The 24,462-nt window shown below is 41.5% G+C and overlaps 1 protein-coding gene across 1 annotated transcript; it reads right to left on the bottom strand.

Annotated features, from left to right (window-relative positions):
- Positions 1–630: 630 nt before the first annotated feature.
- Positions 631–22,760, bottom strand: LOC147626273 (UDP-N-acetylglucosamine transporter UGNT1-like). Its single transcript, XM_086816411.1, has 12 exons — positions 22,284–22,760; positions 19,939–20,150; positions 19,668–19,744; positions 13,183–13,338; positions 12,855–12,988; positions 8,544–8,674; positions 8,400–8,444; positions 2,108–2,205; positions 1,828–1,935; positions 1,551–1,607; positions 1,276–1,358; positions 631–1,163 (listed from the first exon to the last, which is right to left on the bottom strand). The coding sequence occupies exons 2-11, from the start codon at positions 20,063–20,065 to the stop codon at positions 1,284–1,286; spliced, it is 1,008 nt and encodes a 335-aa protein (XP_086672537.1). The 5' UTR covers positions 20,066–20,150; positions 22,284–22,760; the 3' UTR covers positions 631–1,163; positions 1,276–1,283.
- Between the last annotated feature and the right edge of the window lie 1,702 nt (positions 22,761–24,462).

The following is a 24,462-nucleotide window of genomic DNA, read 5'->3' as shown; positions in this document are numbered from 1 at the left end:
TTAAATAACGCTTTGAATAAAGTGAAATAGGGATTTGAATGAAAACCTATTGCCAGATGCAAGCCAAGAAGAATAATCAATTGAGCAAGAAAATATTTTTTAGTCGTGTAAAAAATTTCATCGAAGAAAAAAGTTGAATAGGCGAAAGAGACCTCTTTGCCACCACCTCTCTCTCTCTCTCTCTCTCTCTCTCTCTCTCTCACTCACACACACACACACACACACACACACACACACACACACATTCATTTATTTATTGTTCACCATGTATGTGTGCATGCACAAGCACGCGCAAATGTGGACACACATTTGCATGTGCACGAAGAAATTGACCTGAATGGCCTTGCACTCATAAGCTCATAATTTGAGTAAGGTGGAATCTTGTCACAAGTTGTAAAAAGCTAGAGTAGTGGGTTTAATTTTTGGAAATTAAGAAAGTTGGCCATAGAAGGGCGTAATATTATAGCTTTTGGAGAAAGAATATTCATATTGTGCTTTCATTATAAAGACCCCAATTTTATGTCATTTCATGCTCGATAAAAGTTTCTATTTCGCCCCCAAAAAAAAACAACAAATGAATAAGAGCAACTTATGTGATTTAAGACTAATTTACACTTCTGTGATTAATACCTTGCCTGTATTTAAAATATTAATATTTACACAAAAAAGTTAAAATCTTAGCAAGTAGCACCAATTTTCATACAAAACTGCCACTTTCAAAGGTTGCCATTTGGACTACAGGTTTTTGTCAGACACTGTATAAAAATGGCTTGCTGTAAGCCTCCATCTTGCAACTAACTCTTTAAGTGCTATAATGTGCCTTGAGCCCATTTCATTTTGTGTGTAATAATGTGCTTTTTGCTCATTTTGATTGTTTGACTGTCATCTGCTTTTTTGAAACCCATTACTTTAAGATAACTCACAAGTGCTAAGTGAGTGCTTAACCCATCCTCTTTTTAGTCACCTCATGACTGCTAGAGAGGCATGGAAAGGCCACACAAAAACACCGCCTTGCACTATTCTTTCTGTGCACGTTATATTTTTCTTTGTAAAAATTATTTCAAAAAAATTGTTTCATCAGCTCTCACCACTGCACCATGAGGCAGCACCATAGGCAGAGTCTGAATGGTCATCTTTTCTTGCTTTCAGTAAAATTTCACTAGCTGCCATAACCAAACACATACAAGGAAGCCATGTAAGCATATGAGAACTTTACATTAGAAGAAGCATATGCATGAACAAATGCTAAGAGAACATTCTTGCAACTTTTTGTACCTTCATATTTACTTTCCTTTAAGTTTGTAGTATGCATACATGCCTGATCCGAAGAATCCAAGCAGCTGCCCTGAAACATTTAACTTCGAAAACACGACAAGCGAAATTCACACAGAAGTCAGATTTTTTGGCAAGAAAACACTTACCAACAATGACCTGAATCTTCACTTCTTTATGCTCAACTGCCCCTGTAAATGAATTAAAGACTGTGTGTGTGTGTTTTTTGGGGGGGATGGGGTGGGGAGTGCATGGTTGGTATGGAAGGGTATAATTACCCAATTAAAAGTTAAACCACCAAACCACATCCACCCTAATACCACAGTCACCAAGTCCTGAAATTAAGAGACGAGTTGCTCCTTTTAAGCCAAAAATGACCTCTAGAAAAATTAAGCTGAATGAATTTTTCCATCAATATCAGTTACCATATAGCCATGGACATTGATCTATGCAAATGTATATGCCATGCAAAAAGGAAAAATCATCATGTATACCATGCAAAAACAAAAAAAGGTTTCATCCTATAATCAAACTGCCTCTAGACAACAATTTTACCTTGAGGTTGCCGCAGATAGTCTGCGTGAGTGGCGAATTAAGAGTCGTATTGAGGAAAATTGTATAGTTCAGAAAGAATGCTAGAATGCAGGAGGCCAGCACCACCAGCTGCACAACAAAGCATAGATATAACCCAAAAATAAATGATGGTGAATCTGCCATGATTGCATCAAGGATTATCTGGGGCTCAAAATTGATAACTGAAAGCACAAAGACTGCATTATCAATGCTGAGGATATTCTCTCTAATTTTTTGCCTTGTAGTGTTATGGATAACTTGCCTGAAATCCTGGTTGATATAGTTGAGAAAAATTTATTGCTTTGTGGAGCTCACCACTCAAAACTGCCCATATTGCTAATACAGGTCCACATATCATACCTGGCACAGTTCCACCATCAGCTCTGGAAAACACTTAAAACCATGAACGGGCAATGATTTGCTTCTTAAATCAAGTAATGCTAAATTTTCTTTTCCACCATTGAAGTTATGGCCTATGTAAACATAGGCTACCCTATGTATGTATGCATGCATGCCGTATGTATGTATACGGCATGTGGGCATACATGTATGTATATGGTATACATACATACATGCTGCATGAATGTATGTATGTATTTATGCATGCATGTATATAACATACAAACACACAAGGATTTCTATGGGCAAGCATTTATGTGTGCATGCACAAATGCATGTATGTATGTACGTACGTACGTACGTATATTTGTAAAGAAAATATTTCCTTCCAAACCATATACTTCTCCCTGTGCATCATAAGATTATCCTTCCTTAATAAGATGATGATGCATGCTTTAGCTGTTGGAAACAGGGTTGCAGGAATGCACACACACATACACAGTGGAGAAGCACAAAGTAGCACACAATGAGATGATAGATAGATAATGAATGTGTGCTGTACAAAGATGATAAATATACCCCACGATGGGTGTATACTAGCATGGACTACCAAATATGGCTACAAATGCTCCTTGGGAGTGATGATGTGAGCAAGGGGTGAGCGGGCACTAAAAGTACAAAAACGTGCCAAGCTCTTTGAACTATGAGAGGGAGCCCAGAATAAACCCCAAAGGAAAGTAAGTTCAAAGCTTTGCGAAAAGCTTTAAACTTCTCTCGTGAGAGAGCCTTTGTGAATAAATCTGCCATGTCCTCTTGTGTTGACGCATAAGCCAAGCTGATTTCCCTGCGGAGCATCTCTCCCTGACATAATGATAATGCACTTCAATGTACTGTGTGAGTATGAAAAATTGGATTCTTTGCAACTGCCATAGTGCTATGACTCTCAGTAAAGATGATAGTGGCTAAGGACTCGCCAATACCCAAATTGGCTGATTTACCTCCCTTGGGATAAAACAATCCAAGCTTAGTGCCCTTTAGGTAACAAAACACCCATTTAACAGACTGCCAATGCTTTGTGCCTGCCGCCCGGACTATGCATAAATCTACTCAATACTGAGATCCCATACTCAACGTTAAGCTTGGTGTTACATAAGAAGATAAGGCATTCAACAGCTTCTTGATATAAGCCAGCATCAAAAGGATCACCTGCATCTTCAAGACTAAGTCGCAAACCAAGTTCCAAAGGTATAGCAATAGGCTAATTGAACCACTTCAACAATGCCTCTATGTATTGTGTTTGTAGCATAACAATGCCATCATTACGCTGTCGAAACTCAATGCCCAAATAATAGTGCAAGGGACCAAGATCTGACATTTCAAAAGACCTCTGTAAATCAACTATAAAAGCTGAAATATGATCATCATCAGGGCCTGTGAGCAGCATGTCATCAATGTATAGCACGATGACAAAAAATTCATCGTTAGTCCTCTTAATGTAGAGGGTACAGTCAGTAGGATTGTCACAAAAACATTGTGTAACCTACTATGCATGTATCTCCTCATGGGAGCCTGCTTAAGACCATACAACTTTTTTCTATTTGCATACTTTTGATTTTTGACTTTTTTGAACAAAACCATGAGGTTGAGATACATGGACATCCTCATGCAAATCTCCATTCAAAAAAGTAGTTTTGATGTCCAATTGACGTACATTCTAGCCTTTATGTACTACTAATGTAATGATACTCCGCATGGTAGTCATACAACATGTGGGTGCAAAGGTCTCACCATAGTCAATGCCTTTTTCCTATGCATAACCCTTTGCAATAAGCCTTGCTTTGTATCGCTTGTAAACCCATTTCGTGCCAATGACCTTCTTACCATGAGGCAAATCAGACTACTCTCAAGTACCATTTCTGAGTAAAGCATCATATTCAGATTACATAACACTCATCCATTGTTCCGATTCCTTTGCTTCATCAAAGGAGACAGGTTCCTCTTCATTACATAAACTGACAATAAGAGCATGACCTGCGTTAACATGAGATGCGTGATGAGAACCTGCATGTTGTGACATGTGAGAGATTGATCGTATAGTAATCACAATCTTAGGCTAACTAAACTTCACTTAATGATGCTTAAGAGATAGACAAATAGTGTCAATGCAATGCAGCTATATTAGATGAATGGGTTACAATGAGATCTAAATAGATCTATGATGCTGTCCTAGATGAAGATCCTTCTCGGGAGAAGAGGGATAGGCTGAATGCTGATGATGAGGAATGTTCCTTGCTCCAATGTTGAGGTCCACCCTTCGATGTCGGCTTCCATCTATGTAGGAGGTAGGAATGATGAACTATGTGCTGAATATGCTGGCTAAACTGCTGATTTGCTTCTCCCTTGCTCCATGGATGAGAAACGCTGAGGAGAGAGGAGATCATGGACTGAATATACTGCGCTTCTATATATATGGTATGCTGCTGCTGGTCGGGCAGTTTACTGCTGTCGGCCAGCCTGTCTGATGCTCCATGACTGGCAAATATTCAATAAATGCTCTTTAATTGCTATCGGCTGTTGACCAGGCTGTCGGCTGGTTCCAACAGGACCCAACCTGATGCTAATAAATGCCCCTAATGCTTATGATGCCTCATGTACTGATGTTGGTGCTAAAACAGCCCCATATACATGCTTATGCTGATATATGCCTAAATAATACTTGATTAATGCTTAAATGTCCTGCTTAATGTTTATGGATGCTTGATGATGCCATGCCACTTGTACACCCGATGGGTGTGCACGTGACATGTATTTTGCTAGGCAAAGGAGTGGCTGATTTGCTGTCATATAGCGTTTGCACTAGCCATTTTGGCATACTTTTGACTCAATTTTCCTTCTTTTCTTATCAACTGCATCATCCACATTTGCCTCATCAATAGACTGATCTATGGACTGAAAAACATGTTGATTTTTAACCTATGTGGGCTGATTTTCAGCATTTCTTTGAGTACCCAAATGCTCTACATCAATGTATTCTACATTGAACAATGTAAAGAGAGTGTCGAATATGTCCTGCCAACATACATTTTGCTGTTTTTTACACGAAAGCAAGGACTGAATTGCATCTCTACTCACAAGAATCCGCTTGATAACAAGATGATAGAGACAGTAACCTTTACTTTCCAGCTATACCCCACAAAAATACATTTAACAACCTTATCGTTAAGCTTATTGCGAATTTGCTCTTGCACAAGTTCATAAGCAAGATAACCAAAAATGCATGAGTGAGTCACAGGGGCTTTCTACCATTCCAGACATAATTGTATGCAAAGCCTTTGTAGGACACCTGTTCAAAACATATGTTGCACACATGATTGCTACTAGTCAGAAACCATGAGGTAACTCCTGACTTTTGACCATACAACGTGCCATCTTCATGAGAGACCTGTTTTTGCATTTAGCTATACCGTTTTGCTGAGGTGTATAGGGTACAGTACATTGGTGTTTTATCCCATGATCAACCACGTGTGCATGAAACCACTTAGACATATACTCCTCCCCTTGATCAGTACACAAGGTACTAATGTTATATGCAAAAACATTTTCAACCATATCAACAAAGTGCTTAAAGCATATAAAAACCTATGATTTCTGTTTCAATGGATATACCTAGGTATGTCTGGAATAATCATCAATGAATGACAAAATAGAGGTAGCTCCCAATAGATGGTGTCCTCATAGGACCACATACATCATTGTGTATAAGCTATAATATTTAGACATCTCTAATTGAACCATCTTTGGGAAATGATGCCTGCTGCATTTTTGCAAGAATATAGCCTCACAAACATTTTTGCAAGAATATAGCCTCACAAACATTTTTGATAGAAGCTTCAAGAAGTGGCAACTCAGACACCATGTCATGCTTATATAAACGTAGCAAACTACCAAAGTTCAAGAGACCAAAGCGTGCATGCCACAACTTAGCATCATCCATTGCCTTTGTGGCAGAAACTGTACATACAACATGCTTTTGTCTTGTATATACATCTGGCCTGTAATCAAAAGCAACAATTGTATTGCCATCACTGCGATCATGAACAATACATATGTCATCCACAAACTGAACCACTAAGCCAGCCTTAGTAATGGCAGAGACAAATAACAAGTTCTTCTTTATCCCTGGTACATATTATACATTTGAGAGCGTGGTTGTTCCACCATTTGCAGTAGTTGGAACAATTTTACTAACTCCTTTCACATGATATGAGAAGTTGTTTGCACATGTAACAATGTTACCTTGTGGAGCAGATTCAAGTGATAAAAATAAACTATGATGAGAAGTAATGTGCTTATCAGCACCGCTGTCAAAATACCAGAAATGTACATCTGTAACAACCATGCATACATCCCTATGCGAAGGGTCAAAACTACATTGCACAATGAAAGCCCAATCATCATGTGCAGAGTTTGCAAATTCGTTGCTTTCAACATTAGATGCAGATGCATCAACTACAGCCATATCTGAGTCTTTCTTTTTCTCCTTCTCCAACCGCTTCCTGCACTCATTAATGTAGTGACCAGCTTTCCTGCAATAGTTGCATTTGCTCTTTTTCTTTGGCTTGTCATCTTCCTTGTCTACAAGTTTGTTCGATGACTCTAATTTCGGCTTGTAACTACCCTCATAAAAAAATTTACCTCTGTCTCTTTGTTGACTGGTAACAAAAGCTTGATCTCTTGTACACATGACAGATCTGTTTTGCCTAGATTGCTCTTCTTGGAAGAGCACAAAAATCAACTCCTCAAACTTCAAGACATTTGGATTGCCTTTCATCATGAGTTTAATGGTAGAAGCAAGACTTTAATACGAGTCTAGCAATGCATTCAGCAGTAGGCACCAATGAACTGCTAGGATATACTTGGCCAACTGCTCCTTAAAATCCTTGATTTTCGTAAGAAAACTGTCTATGTAGTCTCCCTCATTCATATGCTCTAACTCTAATTGGTAGTCTTGCATGGTTGAATGTGAGGAATGATACTCCTCTTGATTGACAAAGCAAGCAACACATGTTCCTGCCCATCTCTTCCATCCCACTTTGCTTGTTCATGCATAGGAGGTATGCTATCCTATGATAATGTACCATGTGAAACTAAGTCCATGTGCAAATTGTGCCTTCTCCATCCTATTCATTAGAAGAACGAGGACGTTTCTCAGTTTCAACCACAACATTTCATAGCCCTTTGGCTACCAATACACGTAGCATCATATAGGACCATAACGGGTAGTTAGTTCCGTCAAGCTTATCCTTAGTGGGGATAACATCTGAAATGCATCACTGTCTACAATTTCTGATAATACTCAAGCAGGTAATCACACAATCTGTAAGTGCTAAGCAATCCTTTGATGCAACTAAGGTGGCTGCTAATAAGGCCACTAACAATGGAGACTTGCAAGGTGTATGAAAGAAATGCAGAGTAAAATGAAAATAAATTTTATTCGTAAGATGTAGAGATCGATGTCACTAAAGTGTAGCTCGTAGATAAGATCCAGTGCGGTGAGCAACTGATGATGCTTTCAAGTGCATTTGCACACCCGTCTATAGTAGAATTAATAATACTGCTCTAGAATCCAATGAGAAACAACGCAAGTCTAGTCCTTGAAGATGCCTACAGAGAACCGAAAATCGCGCGAACAACCCCCAAACATACCTGGAACGAAAATCTAACCGCAAAACTTTAGTACAAAGTACTCACACTTCAAGGTCCTCTTTCTTCTCCCCTAAAAGATCCTTGATTCAATTCAAGAAGACAGGCGACTCGGGTTGAAGGGTAGGCAGCAGTAGCAGGGACAAGGAACGTATGCTTTGATACTAATGTTGGAAACAGAGTTGCAAGAATGCGCGCACACATAGTGGAGAAACACAAAGGAGCACACAATGAGATGATAGATAATGAATGTGTGCTGTAAAAAGATGATAAGTATACCCCAAGATAGGTGTATACTAGCACGGGAAAAAACCTCGTAAAGAGAGAAAAAGTGCTAGCGTGTTCACACACATCACTACCAAATATGGCTACATTAGCCACTTCTAAATCTTTTCCCACGGACTATGTAATTCCCCTCATACATAGGCATTAAAAAAAAAAGCATTTTCATTTTTTCATTGTGGCAATAAGATCCTCTTGCATTGTATTTCCAAATTTAATTGAAACCATACCATTACACCACATAAGGCCAAAACTGTTGAGCCCGCTCGTCTTGCCTGTCAAAAAGTCAAATGCATAAACACTCTTTTCTTTTGGATGAATCAAATTAAGAGTGTTCTTGAACAAATACTCAATTGTAGCACAAAAATTCTCACCAAAATGAGAAATAGTACAGAGGTATATAGCAGTGGTCACGTTTGATAGAATGACGATCGAATACCCTTCTAAATTGAAGGAGAGGTCCCGAATACCGGCTACAAAGGCGCCCAAAACTATAATTCCTACACTGTTCATGAACTGTGATCAGCCAAGCTGCACAACCAAAATAAACAACTACTTCACAAACTCAGAGAAAGATGAAGCTAAAGAGAAGAGGGCTCATGAAATTTTCTTTTTAAAAATAAAAGAATTCTATTCTTGAAAATATATTTTGTGATTTACACTAGAAACTTGTCATTATTAAAACCATGGCTCAACTTGAGCAAACACGACATTTTGAAAGCAGTACTTTACCACCATGTGTACACAAGAGAACACTAATCCAAAAACCTCCCTATCCATGAAGCCTTCAAACCAATAGTTGTCAAAATTGGCCATGGCAAGGTCCCAACCTTGTTCTCATGTTTTGGCCAGGAAGAACCATTGCCGACCCTGTTAAGATGTTAGCATTCCAACTACCATGTCCTATGCCATCGAGATGTTTGCATTCCAGATACCCTTTCCAACGTTGACAATAACATTGGAAAGCATTTGTTTTAGCAAGTTGCGGAAGGCCACATTACAGTAAGCTTGGCCTCTTTCCTGGTTGTTAACAAAGAAACCGTGAACGTCCCTGTTAAGCGCAGCTGTGCCATTGCCATTATGTTGCACTCTCACTTGTGAGCAGTCATCAAACTTGATCATTCTCATAGCTGGGGTTCCCTGTGACATGGCACCCTATGATGTGACAGCATGACATGGCCATAAGCAGGATTCGGCTAATACATGCACAAGGTTACACCACGATGGGCAACAAAATGACAATGACAATGGCACAGATGCACTTAACCGTGGTACTCACAACACCTCTTCCGTGAGAGCTTGGATATTACATGTGAGACGTTTGCATTCCAACTTGCCAGCCTAGCCTTTCAAATGCCTTGACAAAAATGTTGGAAAGCGTTTGGTTAGCAAGTCGGAAAAGGCCATTCATTGGTATACCAGATCACATCAACCTTGGACCAATCTATGATTCAAATTCATGAAATTTATTCTAAGTATTCAAGGCTCTAGCTTACCTAATAAAACTTAAACACCATAATTATAAATTAAAAGTATGGTGTGATCTCAAGATAAAATTTGAGCTTTATCAATTAAAGAAATTATGGATGATAAGTATATAACCAATAAATGCTGTTTACAAGATCATCAAGGTTGCTAAAGCTAGAGCTAATATATTATTTTATGTTTCTTACTCTTAAATATTAATGCATTTAGATTCTCTAAATTTTGACAGTTTATGTTTTATGAAAATAATAAAAAATAAACCATTCTAAATATTATGTGATTATCCATTTACTCATAAATGGAGATAAATTAATGGTTAAGATTTTTTTAATATTTAAATAAATAAGGTAAAGTTAAAAATGTGTAATTGTATAGTGAAGTCTGCTTCCCAGGTCTCTTAGGAAGGAATACCTTCCTCTCCTCCTGGTGATAGGTGGTGCTATCGGGAGAGTGATGGAACCCCCTTCCACTGCCGCTTCGGTTCTTGCTCGGGCCACCGAGATTCCATCACTTCATATTTGCATAGCCTCTCTGGAGACAGTGCCACATGCCATATCTCTTCCTTGCCTCCAAGGAGCCCCTATTCTGTAGAGGGTGGAGTACTTTGGCCTCCTAGGCCAATGCTTCATATGTTGGCAGCTGGGACATCTCACTAAAGCTTGTCCTTGCCGTCACTCCAAGACCCCCCCCCCCCCCCCCCCCCCCCCCCCCCCCAAAAAAAAAAAAAACTCAGATCCTCTTTAGGGAGATGGGAGGGAAGCTGGCCTCCAGACAACAAAGCACCAGGATCTGGCCACGGCCGATACTGATACCATTGGCCCACGACGGAGCCGCTACTCGACTTCTAGAGCTAAGCGGCACCGCCGAGCGTGCCAGGCTAGCAGAGCACAGGAGGATACGGTTTCATCAGAGAACCGATTCGAGCATTTATCTCAGTAGCTATCTCAATATCCACCTGACAATGGTGCCCCCCCACACCCCAACCCCACGTGCCCCCCTCTCCCAGTTACTTCAAGGAACCCACCTCCAGCCCCTCTTGTTTGAAGGCCGTTACCTCACCGAGATTCCTCTTCAGGCTCCAGATCCCAGTGAGCCCCTCGGCCCAAGACTAGGGAACAAGAGGCAAGTGAAACTAAATATAAGCCATTAAAATGGATTGCACTATTCTCAATCTAACATGCAACGACTAGGTACATAATTTCCAATATTCAAGTTTAAATTCAGCTTGTCCAACACCCACTCTCGTTCTCTCTTTAGAGAGACATTCCAACCCAGAGGATACCCAAGATGTCTGACCATCTGTTCTCGTGAGATTATCTGGCCCGGCCAAAGAATAGAGTGCCAATCACAATGCTTCAGTGGTAGAAGCTGGGACTTAGCAAAATTAATTTTCAAGCCTGTTCTAGGACCATACAGATCCAGAGCATCCATAATTATTTTAACATCATCTTGAGTATTCCTTGGAAAGAAAAATGAGTCATCTGAATAAGCTTGGCTGGCAAAGTGATTTACATCCGAAATCTGTATGCCATGTAGCTTGTTCTCTGCAAGCAGTTTATCCATTAATAAGAGCATGGAATGAGTGGCTATTACATAGAGCAATGCATTGAGGGGGCAACCTTGTCGCACTGATTTGCCTAGAGACCAAATATCTGAAAGACCCTTGTGTGATATACATCGGGCAGTGCCTCCTTCATAGAGCCAGTAAATAATATTTCTCATCTTAGGCCCAAAGCCCATATTTTCCATGGCACTGGAAATAAACTGCCATTATACTGTATCAAATGCTTTTTTTATATCTATCTACATTATGAGTACATCTTGCTGAGTATATTTCACATATTCAATGCCAATGTAAGCATTGGCAATGTTATCCATTATTTGCTTTCTGGACACACAACCATATTGTGTAGGGTGTAGACCCTCATATAAGATGTTCTTCAAACGGTTAACGAATTTTAGCAACCAGTTTGTAAACCATAGGCATAAGAGTTATTGGTCTCCAATCCAACAGCTTTTCACAAAGATGCTTTTTGGGAAATAAACGAACCAATCCCTCTTTCTAGGAAGAAGGGAGTCCCCTCGAATGCCAACAATAATTAATCATAAAAAGTAGCTCATATTTCAGCATATTTCAGAAAGCCAGAGAAAATTCTACCGTGAGGCCATCCTAGGCTGGGATTTCATTGGGGACTCCAAAAAGGTCACTGAAGTAGCCATAAACTTCCCTTTGTAATTGCTACCTACTATTAATCCAACAATCATCCTGATTCTTTACTCTATGAATGCATTGCAAAATCCTTTAGACAAGCAACCTGTGTCTTTTAGAGGTTTTTGTTTCGACTTGATCTACCACTTTTGTAGCTTTCTTTCATCGTTTCTCTTAAGACAAATGCTTGCTTACATCAATACCTCTGGCTCTGAATGACCAACACTTCTTTGATGACTACATTCAGTGAGTTGTTGAGCCACGAGTTTTGCATCCTTCACTGTACCTCTTTCTTCTCCCAAGAACCATTTATCATAATAAAAAATAACAGCCTGCATGCGAGTGGCAAATTTACGCCAAGCCATGTCAATGTCAACAAACATATGTATCTTCAAGGGCTGCATTGCATGAGCCACCCAATCAACAAAAAAGTTGATGTTTTAGATAGCTATTGTTGATCAGCATTAGCCTCTTTCGTGGGAGTGGTACATCCATTGTTGACATGTCAAAATACAACATAATCCACAATGGGTAATGATCTAAAAGACACATCGAGTAGTCTATGGACATTTTGCATGTGAAAGTATCATATTGATTTGCATTCAACATGTACCATCTGTCCAGACGAGCCCAATAGTTAATAATAGCATTGTGATTTTGAGCGCGCGCGCACACACACACACACACACACAATCCCAATCATGCACATGCACACACACCCCTCTCTTGATATAAAAGACACACGTGACCACCCACCGTACACCACACACACACATGCACGCATGCACCTACGCATGAGATTGGTCACAGGTGGCAATCAACATTGTGAAGGACCCCCAACCACCCCCATCACCGCCACTTTTGTCTTTCCTTTGTTCCCTTTAGAAGGATGTAGAACTCACAATAAACATGCATAACATTGCAGCAATGTTTTAATAATTGTGAAGATTCCAGCTCCAATGGTAGTTTGGAACTCTCAACAAAAAGATACCTGGTGACGATATATTTGGAATACTTCTGCTTTACGAGCCAATATTCTAAAAACATTGTGAAAAACACTGTTGTCCTCCTAAGTGTTGTGTACATTGGCACATTGACTCCTCTGATTGATGCCATGCCAACAATCTGAAGCATAACAGAACATAAAGCAATTATTTTTTAGCATTAAGAACAATATAAAACAGGCCCACTGTGGGTGGGCTCTTGCCCCAAGTGATAATCTCACCTCATTCACTACCAAAAAGTCACGAGCTCAAACCCCAACATCTTTTATTTATTTATTTGTTTTGGAAAAAAGGCCCAATTTCAACCAATCGTACCATGTAAAATAAGTATGCCAACGAGAGAGGAGACATTTTCACAACTGTTCTGAATGGTACATGTCCCCTCAAAGAAAGCTCTGTCCTTGAATCCGTTCCAACGTTGATCACATTCCAAGAGGTCAATGTATATAGCAAGGCAATTGAGCAAACCATCTGCAAAAACAAAAGTATGACCATAGATTTAAACACATTTGCTCTCCTTCGCATAAAACTTGTTGTTCCTCAACACCTCAAGCACTTCTCTAACATGCATCAAATGTTCCATTTATTGAAAGTGAACAATAGAATTGAAATTTGTTTTTTTCAATTCTTGCTTTCAATCGTCCATTTTTTCACTTTTCAATCCTCACAGAATCTTCAATATATATATATATATATATATATATATATATATATATATATATATATATATAAACATGTATTTTCTCTTCAAAAGCTTTATATCTGGCTTTTGGCATGGCCACAAGATCCCCCACTACTTGAATTTACCACCAACAAAAAGCCTTGAATAGCTAAAGGCTCGGCAGTATCCTACATGTCAGTATAATCAGCTAACTGCAAGTCCATGTAGAACACTCTCTCTCTCTCTCTCATCACGTCACATCACCTGAGGGTGGAGACCAGGCAAGCAGTGGGCACTACTAGAGAGAACAAGATCTGTAAATTCTTTTTGCTAGAGGTCGAGACGGGGGAGCACTATCTTTTCAAATACCCAGTGTACTATGAGATACGAGGGAGGTTTCATTGCCTCTACACGGAGGGATTTGACTCCCTGCCGCGGGTCATTGACTTCCCAGACCAACCTTGGGCTCTATCTGATGGAGCTACGTCACCATAGATCAACTATGTAGAGAGGCACAGATGCAGACCCTAGATACCTCAGAGCCCGCCATCATGAGCTGCTTTCATCTGAGCAGGGATAGAGGCCCCCACCTGCAACCACGAGAGATCTCTAACCGAGGCGCCCCTACCCGATTGACCAGGCAGCGCGCATTAGCAGACCAGCTTCAAGAGGGCTGTACCAGCAGTCGACCAGCCTCAAGACAGTTGTACCAGCAGTCGGCCAGCTCTCAGATGTCCCAGAAGATAGAGCACTCTCTTCAAGTCGACCAGCCCTCTGCTCAAATAGGATGAGTCGACTAGCAGATTCCCACGCCTGGAAACAGTCGACCAGCACTTAGGGAGGCCCAGATCAGTCAACCAGCAGTTATGTGCTCCAAAACAGGCCAGCCAGCTCCACCATACACCTGGAACGCATGCGACCAGCCAAAACTCGACTTCTCCCCTCCAATAATAGAGCTTCCTCTGCCAAAAATATTAGTCGTGTGCTTTTTAGGTCCAAAAGGGGGCGCCTACAAGCAAACAGACCATAACATGTCCAGTGCCCGAATCCTTGGCCACCACATGTATTAAAATAGTCCTACCCAGTGTGTATAGCTTATAAACTTGCCCAATCACTTATGAGTGTGGATCTACATCAATAATTATTAGCATGTTAAAACATAAAGCTGTAAATTGAGTTTTCAAGAGTGCTTACCACCTGTAAAACACATGTAGACCACCTGTCGGTCCAAACGAGTGTGCACACGCACGTCCACAGGGTGGCCAGGCGTCCCCGGCCCGATGAACAAACACAGGTAGGAATCTTAGGCATTGTGTAGGCAAACAAAACAAGTCATCAAAATATAAAATTAAGGTCATGCACACACATGAGTGCAACTAAATTGGAAGAAACACCCATCTCATCAGTTGTATCGATCAAGTAAAGTGTTCAGGGATCCAAAATCCTTCCAGAATCTTCCCAAAACATAAACACACGTGAACACTAGGATAGCTAGTCTTGGGAGAACACATCATGTCAGGCTCCATATGCCATACATGTGTTGTCATGTCAAGCTCCATATGCCACACATTTACAGTAGAAAACAGAAGCAATGAGGAATTTTGTGACATTTCCCCCCCAGCTTCTACGCAGTTGACCGCAACTGAAAAGCTTCCAGACAGGCGTTCAGAAGCTCCGGATAATCCTAAAAATAATCCTCGTCCATCCATTTTGCGTCCATAGCCGAATAGTTTTTAAATTTCACAAGATACCTACCTCTGGTGGATCTTCCAAAACTAGTTCCACAGGAGGTGGTCCCACATAAGGCCTCAACAAGCTGACATGAAACGCGTTATGTATTTTCCAATGATCGGGTAATACCAATCGATAAGCCACTTCATTTATCTTCTGCAAAATCTGGATCGAACTTACGTAACACCCAATCATTTTCCTTGAAAATTACCTCTCTCTTGTGCTTGTCAACTGCCTTTTTATGCTTAGTTTGAGATCTTTCTATGGCTGTCCATACCTTTTGCAGCAACCAAATCTCGAGGTTTCTCAACCCCCATTTGTTGAACAATTGCATCAAAAATGACCACATTTGCCTTAGCCTGGGACTTGGACTCAATAACCCTTTGTACATCCGGGTCCCTTTGTAAAGCACGGAGCTCTTCAAGCTCGTTCATCAAAGCATCAAGATCTACTAATCTTCAACCCTTGCAGCTAACTGTAAATTGTTACCTGCTAAAGCCCCAACACGGTCTCTGTCTCTATCCTCTTCTCGCATGTGGCGTACACGAGTGATAGAATCCTCCACAGATTGATTTGAATGGCTGGCCATGATGTATTAACCAGATTCTTCAGATAGAAAAAGAATTTTCCGTGCCCCGGAACCGCTCCCTACCAGCTTTCCAAAAATGATACTGAATAGACTACAAGGGTGCAACAGTGCCCCTACACAAACAAGAGGGCCACGAAGTCTTTCCACACGCTCAGTGCCGCTTAAACCAAAAGTCACTCCTTTCGGAGTGCAATAGTAAGACGAGGGCTACCTTAGAATCCCAACCTTCTTTCATGGATAATGACTCCTTTATGCCATATCCAGCATCATGTAAGCCATAAGCTATGTAGAAAACCGAGCTCTGATACCAATGTATCGGAAGGGCAATTGTAATACGGAAATCTTAACTATTGTGAATCCTGATCAAACACATAAACATGCCAAAGGAAAGAGTGAATAAAACAGTTCTGCATAGTACACCACACTAGGGGCCAGAAGATGGGCTGACACCCCCCCCCCCCCCCCCTTTATGGTTAGATTACCAAAAAGGAGTCTGCTTCAAATACAACCTTGTGGGTGCCCAGGGATTCTCCACTGGCATGCACCTGAATCTTCCAGTACAAGATGAAAATAGAAACAGAGCATAAGCTGAATTCAATGTTCCTCAACAGAACTGGAGAGCTTTCCCGGCTTAAAGCACATGTAGGACAGCCATGGACAGCCCACAACATTCCCACATCAGCCCGAGACAGTCCTCATAGTTGTCACGGTACGAAAATACGATACCGTACGAGAATTTTTGGTATGTTTTGAAATTTTCAGATACTGTACGACAAAATACGGTTTTTATTTTTAACACTTACAAACTATGGAGCTTCAAGCTTGAACTACAGTGCTTGAGGAACCAAAACATGGAGATAAGTCTCTCCCAATTGGATCTCCCAATTGTCTCCAAAAAAGAACCTGCATGGGGAATGCAATACCAAAGGTCTCCCAGTGTAACATTTATGACTAAGGGACCGTCCTTGCACAAATACGAGCAGTGCATCTAGGGTGATAGGTTTAGGGACTTCTCTCTAGATCAAAATGGCCATGTCCAAATCTTCTCCCTCGTACATAACTTGAGGATCTAACTATCTAGTCTACCTATACCAGGGATCTCCAAGTAATGTAGCAAGATTCTCTCATCCTACCAATCATGTGTACACTACCAGTCTACCTTGCCAGATTTTTTAGGTCTCTCAGCAACCCCATATGGAATACTCAGTGGACACGAAAGTTGCGAAGTATTGCGGGCATTTGGGATCTTCGTTAAGCAAGATTTGTATATTTTTTTAGCATTTGGAATTTTTTTCTCAAGGTGGGGGAGAAAAAAAAAACTCATCCCGTACGATATCATACCGTACGGTACGAATGGGTTCGTACTGATACAAGAAACAACTATGACAGTCTTGTATCCAACCTTGCCAAGCCCACAGAGAAAATCGACCAGCCTCAAGAGGGCTGTACCAGCAGTCGACCAACCTCAAGAGAGCTGTACTAGCAGTCGACCAGCCTCAAGAGGGCTGTACCAGCAGTCGACCAACCTCAAGAGAGCTGTACTAGCAGTTGACCAGCTCTCAGATGTCCCAGAAGAAGTCGGCCAGCAAAATTTTGCATGCCAGGGGCAATCGGCCAGCCCTCTACTCAAATAGGATGAGTCGACTAGCAGATTCCCACACCTGGACACAGTCCACCAGCACTTAGGGAGGCCCAAATCAGTCAACCAGTAGTTATGTGCTCCAGAACACGTCGGCCAGCTCCACCATACACCTGGAAAGCCTGCGACCAGCCAAAACTCGAGTTCTCCCCTCAAGTAAATGAGCTTCCCATACCAGAAATATCAGTCGTGTGCTTTTTAGGTCCTGAAGGGGGCGCCTACAAGCAAACAGCCCATAACATGTCCAGTGCTCAAATCCTTGGCCACCACGTGTATTAAAATAGTCCTGCCCAATGTGTACAGCTTATAAACTTGCTTGGTCACTTATAAGTGAGTGTGGACCCGCATCGATAATTATTAGCATGTGAAAACATAAAGCTGTAAATTGAGTTTTCAAGAGTACTTACCACCTGTAAAACACATGTAGATCACCTGTTAGTCCGAAACAAGTGTGCATACGCACGTCCAAGGTGCCCAGGCGTCCCCAGCCCGATGGACAAACACAGGCAGTTATCTGAGGCATTGTGCAGGCAAACAAAACAAGTCATCCAAATATAAAATTAAGGTCACACACACACATGAGTGCAACTAAATTGGAAGAAACACCCATCTGCTTAGTTGTATCAATCAAGTGTCCAAGGATCCAAAATCCTTCTGGAATCTTCCCAAAACATAAATACAGGTGAGCACCAGGATAGCTAGCCCTGGGAGAACACACCATGTCAGGCTCCATATGCCATACATGTACTGTCATGTCAAGCTCCATATGCCACACATTTACAGTAGAAAACACAAACAATGAGAAATTTTCTGACAATTGGCCCGGTCCCTCAGCACTTGTCAGAAGTGGTAGATCAATATCATGATTCATCATTGCAGCATGACACATCTGGCAAGCACCAATAAGGCCATTGAGGGCTCTCTCACCCCCTAGCGGAGTCCATCTATGCCATATAGACAGTCAGGCCATTGAGGGCTCTCTCACCCCCTAGTGGAATCCATTTATGCCATATGGACAGATATCATTCATAACCTCTGCCGTTCGTGGGGGAAGCTTCAAGGAGATTCGGACCACATGCGGAGACGTCAAGAGGCCTTCCTTCGCATCTCGCAGCAGGGCCCCTTCCTCTTGGACAGTGTAAGTGACCCCACTTGGCACTACAAGCTACCGGTTTGGTTCTCCACACCCCCCCCCTTCCCCCTTGTATGAGGTAGTTCCCTCTGAGAGTGGCCAACTAGGGAGGGAACTATCCTCACCTGTGTCTTTTTCTCCTTTGCAGTGTCTAATGTATCTGCATGTATTTCAACCTACTGGCTGGTTTTTCTAAAAAACTAATAAAAGGATCTATTTCACCAAAAAAAAAGAGATAAACTGCACTTTTTTCATGTTGTCTTGGCATCCAGTTTACTCATGGATCACATGTAACAGCTTTTTGGTCTCATAGACCCTTCAGATCTTTCGTAGACGTTAATAACCTCTCTCTCTCAGGAGGAGGACACTCAGACAGATGAGGCCACCACAATACTGACGAAAGACCCACCATCTCGCCCCTCGACTGGAGTGCCACCACACTTCGGAGAGCCATACGTCCTCACCCTCCTAGCTCAAGCACCGTAGGCCCACCAGCCTCAAATTGATGAGATCCTCGCCCACCACTGAACATCTGTAGCTGCCACCTCGTCCCAACTTCTCCTCGGCCCTCCAGATCTAGGGGCCCTCCTCACCCCCTCGCTGATGCTGGACATCCTTTATGGACCCCTACCACACATCTATGGATAGCTTCCTCTCTACACTCACACCCCCATATCCTCTACACCCACTTTGTGTCTGCGATGATGAGAATGGTGATCCTCCATGATGAGGATGATCCATACATATCTACATTTACCTAGGGATTAGTGTTAGTTCTTTTTGTTATGTTGTCTTTTTTTTCCATGATGAGTTCCCATGGACACATTGTACACCTTTTGTCTCATAGACTCATTGGGTCTTTTGCAAGACATTATACTTCTTCTTCTTCTTCTTCTTCTTCTTCTCTCTCTCTCTCTCTCTCTCTCTCTCTCTCTCTCTCTCTCTCTCTCTCTCTCTCACGCGCGCACGCGCACACACACACACACACACGATTTACAAGATCAATGATCCCAAGGTGTTGACAAGAACAACGAGCAACCCGCAATACCTGGAGCAAGGTGATAATATTGGCACATGGAAATCCATATGTTGACAATGCCGCTTTATTGAACATGACCAGCAATACTACGATCAAAAGTCGACATTAATGCTAGTCATATAACAATACAATTACAAAAGCTTCAAAGCAATCACAGCACTCTGTAGCCACCGGTATGTAGCCTGTACATACAAATGAACCTATATAATCTATACACGGCGGCCTTGCTTTCAAAAATAATGACATAGAGGAATATGTAAAGATCTTCAGCAGAAAATACCTGCACATCCCATGTATGCCAATGCAGCACCTATCCCTCTCCTGCTCATCACAGATTTTCGAAGAGCCTCCTCCTTTGACGAGCCATTTGCCATGGAAATTGGCAATAACCCATTCACCTTATCCATAATACACAACGTGCAAGTGGCAAAAAAGACAGATGCTGGTCGTTGTTCACGTGGTACAATCAGGGTGAAATCTGTGTCAAAGCGCCTGCCATAAACAGATGAGACTGGATATGATCAGATTCAAAGCCTAACAATGCTAGACAAAAAGAAAAGTTAACCAATCTACCAATCTCTGTGTTTCAAAAAAGAGAAGCATTATGTATCTCTCTTCCATCTTCTGGAACGTGCAGCTATCTGATGTTTGCAACCTAACCTTCCTCTTACCACAGTCTTGGCTGCTGCAGGTTCCTTAGGTGTCTACAACTTGCACCAAGGGTCCTGCACACCTTATGTGACACACCCCCCCCCCCCCCCCCCCCCGGGTTTCCCCAACCCCCAAGTTTGTCTAGCTCCATGCCACGAGTCTGTCCAATCATGGGTATGCGAAATGAGCTCCTTGGCCCAATTTGCGGTGTGTCTCTCTCATAGACCCAGGATTTGTGGATTCACATCCAGACACCCAAAGGAGAGCACAGAGAGCCCACAGGTAGATCATGGGCACCCACCCCTGCAACTCCAAGGTCTTTACACGTAATGAATTTGCACACCTACAAAGGAGTACTTGGGCAAGTTCAATAACATCCTCAGCCCTCACCAGTGACATTTGCGCTCCGTGACTCAACCTTGTGATTGTTTATGGAGAGCACAACCACAGGGGGATACAATTGCCATGTGAGATATGGCCACAAGCCTCTAGCAGTAAGATGAAGCCTCTATTGGAGAAGCTGCTGACCCAAAAAAGAAGAAGAGAAAACAGCTTACCTAGCAGTCATGAAGAGATCCTGAGTGTCAAAACTATGCACTACCTTTGTGGTGCCCATTCAACCAACTCTTCTTCATGTTGTGCCCTTGTGCATGCATTAACTTGATCCTGCTCATGCTTGTGTGTCTCAGCTCATCTAACAAAAAAAACTGCCACAGAACTCCAGCTGATTACCAAGTCACTTGATACAGCCAGGAACTCAATACCTTAGCGATTTTAGCTCTATTCCTCCGGAGCATGAATAGAAGCAAGCACGTGAAGCATGAATCTTAAGTGTTCAATGGTGGTCTTTCTTTTAAGAGCAACTTAGGCTTTCTTTCTCTATCTAAAAACCATGCAATTACTTGCTTCAAGGCAGCCACATTGATAGAGGAGGGCCAATCTATCAACCTCCCTCCGATCGTATTTCAAGTCCGGCCCCAGCAGTATTCAGCGGCCCTTTGGCTCAGTTCATCAATGTGGCAGTGCCCTCAACCTAAGGTTGGCACAATCAGCCAGTAACTTGGCTCCTGTGATTCATCTGAGTGCACTAAAATGAAACAACAACATCAGGATCTTGAACCAGTCTACCAGGATTAGCCCATGTAAGTGAAGCCCTTCTGAGGGTCTGGGACACATCAAATCTACCATCTCACAGATTGCTCATAGATGCATGATCTATTCCTTTACAGCTCGGGAGGGGTTCCATTTGTCTCCGTGGGTTCACATCATTTTTGTTGATATTAATAAAGCAAAACTACATTCACACAAGACCATTGGAACCCATTCATGTAATGGACGACTTAAGAACTGAAATACCATGCTAAAACTCACCTTTGAAGGCTTACCTTTCACAGTTTCTTTCTCTTTCCATTCATGAAATTATCCTTCTAACATTGTACATGTATAACAATGGAAAGTTTGTTTCACTCTTAAACAAGGAAGAAACAGATACTCATGTTAAAGCTTTTACGTCACGAACGCCATGGTATGCATGCATAAGTATATGTGGACATGTGCATGCATAAGTATATGTATATGCATGTTTATAGGCATATACATATCTATATACTTCTACACATACATAAATGAACAAATACATGTATGTATGTATGTACACATGCACATACATACATGTATTATGGCAGTGATTAATTAGCAAAAGACATCTCTAAATATAACCTAGGTGAATATTTTTTTTATTCTTCTAAATACAGAAAGGCAAATTGTCTTACCTCTACAAATAAACTAAGGCATACAATGGATGGCAAGCCAGCTTACTTATATGCATAAATAACTGAGCCAAAATCTCACGAAATTGAAGGGAAATTATGGTGCAAACAACTACAATTCTGATGTTGATATGAAAAGAAAAAGAGTAATAAATTGGAAATGTCGATGAAAATCATGAAAAAGCAACAAGATCTGTTGTCTTACCGGCCAACTGCTTAATCGCCCCTCTAATCCCAACCAATTAGCTGGGGTTTTTTATCGAAAAGGTCTTAAACCAAACGACACAGCAGAACGCAGTTTGCTTTTCACACAGGTCGCACTTGGTCTTTCCCCAAGGCCAAGTCAAACATTTGTGCATGTGTGTGTGAGGTACCTCTATGATGTCACCTTTCTCTTGAATGAATACTAACTCATAAGCTCTTTTTTATCTTGAATGAATACTAACTTCTAAGCTGTATAAGGGCCCAGGGGGCTTTCACCAACGCCCCCCGCCGCCGCGTGCTCGGACACTTGGGGATCCAATTAGCTTAACTCTTCTTCAGTGTCCGGGTAAATATGCATTCACAATCGTCTACGGCGGTCGAGTAACGCAAATATGAGGTAGCATTCCAGTCACGACCATGCTCAACAAAACGTGTGACCAACAAACGTCATGTGGCCAACAAAAAGTGTGACTGACAAGAATCCCTCGGACATCATGTGGCCAAGAACGAAACTCGGACCCAAAGATTTTTGAACCCTTTACAACTTTTACAAAAATGGATACACAGTAGCCACTTGGGCCACTTTGAAAACATTTATGAAAATAAAATACATAAAGTATGTCCATCCATGGTTTGTGAAGCCAAGAACAAACAAGCAAGTGTAGATGCTTGGAGATGGGCTGGATAAGACTTTTTGGGGGCTTCATTCATGAAGCCACAATAAGGGCAATATTAGATTTTGCAACCATGTGTGACAAGTGGTCAAGATCCCATGGATTGGCATGTAAGGGCTTGATATTTAAGGGCTACTTACACAGCATTCCCTAGCCATGTGATGGGGGCGAGGAGTTGGCCATGCAGAATTGTGCATCAATTTGTAACAATCCATCTAAATGGCAGGTGGTTGTGCACCTAAACATGATGAGAAGCTTTTCACACATGTACCCCACCTGGATGCAAGTGGTTGTGTGCCTAAACATGATGAGAAGCTTTACACATGTACCCAACCTGTAAAGGTGTCGATCATCAAAAAATTAACGTGAGTTTTCAAATCGGATAGCTTTATTTAAAAGGATTTTAGCCCACATTAACAACTCAAGATTCCAATGTTGCTAACTTAACTGAACTATAACTATTAACTTAACAATACACCATAGTGTGAGCCCTTGGCAAACACACACAAACTCGATATTTCAACACGAGTGGGGGAGTGGATTTATTTCATGATGTAAATTGTGAGAAAATTTTACTAAGGTTATTGCACAAGGGGAAAGGAAATAAATTTTCCATAAGGTGTACATAGTGGTGCATATAAAAAAATTTGATAATGTTTTGAAAGTCCAAAGGTTATATTGGTCAAGTCAAACATGTGTGCATGTGTGCATGTGTGTGAAAGTCAGATTAGACAATCTCACAGACTCTCACTCTACCTAGGTACATGTATCTTCAACTTAAATAGCAAGGGCCTTCACATATGATACATGCCCCTCATAAGATGTGAGATCCCCTTGCAGGGCCTTCACATCTAATACATGCCCCTCACAAGTTAATTGAGATCCCACAACCATGTGTGATAAGTAATCAAGATCCCTTGGAATGACAAGCTGGGGTTTGATATTCAAGGCTAGTATTCCCCACCCATATGATGGGGGCAAGGAGGTGGACGCACAAAATTGCTCCTCCATTGGTGATGAGAAGCAAGTGGTTGTGTGCCTAAAGACCATGAGAGGCTTTACACATCTACCCCACCTGTAATGGTTGTGTGCCTAAAGACCGTGAAAGGCTTTACACACCTACCCCACCTATACTTGGTTTAGTTCATCAAAGATTTGATCTAAGATGTCAAATTGGAAATCTTTATTAAAAGGAATTTAGTAGGATTTCTCCAAATTGGCATCTTAAGAATGCATTCCACTGTTGCTATCTTGATAAAACTATAATTCGTGGGAGGAGACGTAAGGAGTTAACATCATGTCTACTCTTTCCACAATTATTGACTTGTTAGACTTGCAAACCATCAATAGTCATCACTATAAAACAATTGTATTTAATAATGGTGATTCCTCCATTAAATGATGGAAGTGAAAGGCCATCTAGTTGGTCTTTCCCTTGGAGAAGGGTCGCAAGCGATAATTTTCCTCGCTTACCCCTTATCCTAAGAAGAAAGAACTCTTGACAAC

The sequence above is a fragment of the Cibotium barometz genome, chromosome 22, assembly GCF_041138505.1.
Source record: "Cibotium barometz isolate CiBa-2024 chromosome 22, ASM4113850v1, whole genome shotgun sequence".
In the NCBI taxonomy this organism is placed as follows: Eukaryota; Viridiplantae; Streptophyta; class Polypodiopsida; order Cyatheales; family Cibotiaceae; genus Cibotium; species Cibotium barometz.
Note: the sequence above shows the minus strand (reverse complement) of the source record. Positions and strands in the feature narration are given on the sequence as shown.

Coding starts and splice junctions, on each gene's coding strand:
- LOC147626273 (XM_086816411.1), bottom strand. CDS start 20,065: ATGGATAAGGTGAATGGGTTATTGCCAATTTCCATGGCAAATGGCTCG. Junction 1,936..2,107: donor TATATCAACCAGGATTTCAG/GCAAGTTATCCA, acceptor TTTGTTGTGCAG/CTGGTGGTGCTGGCCTCCTG. Junction 1,608..1,827: donor CTATCTGCGGCAACCTCAAG/GTAAAATTGTTG, acceptor TCTTAATTTCAG/GACTTGGTGACTGTGGTATT.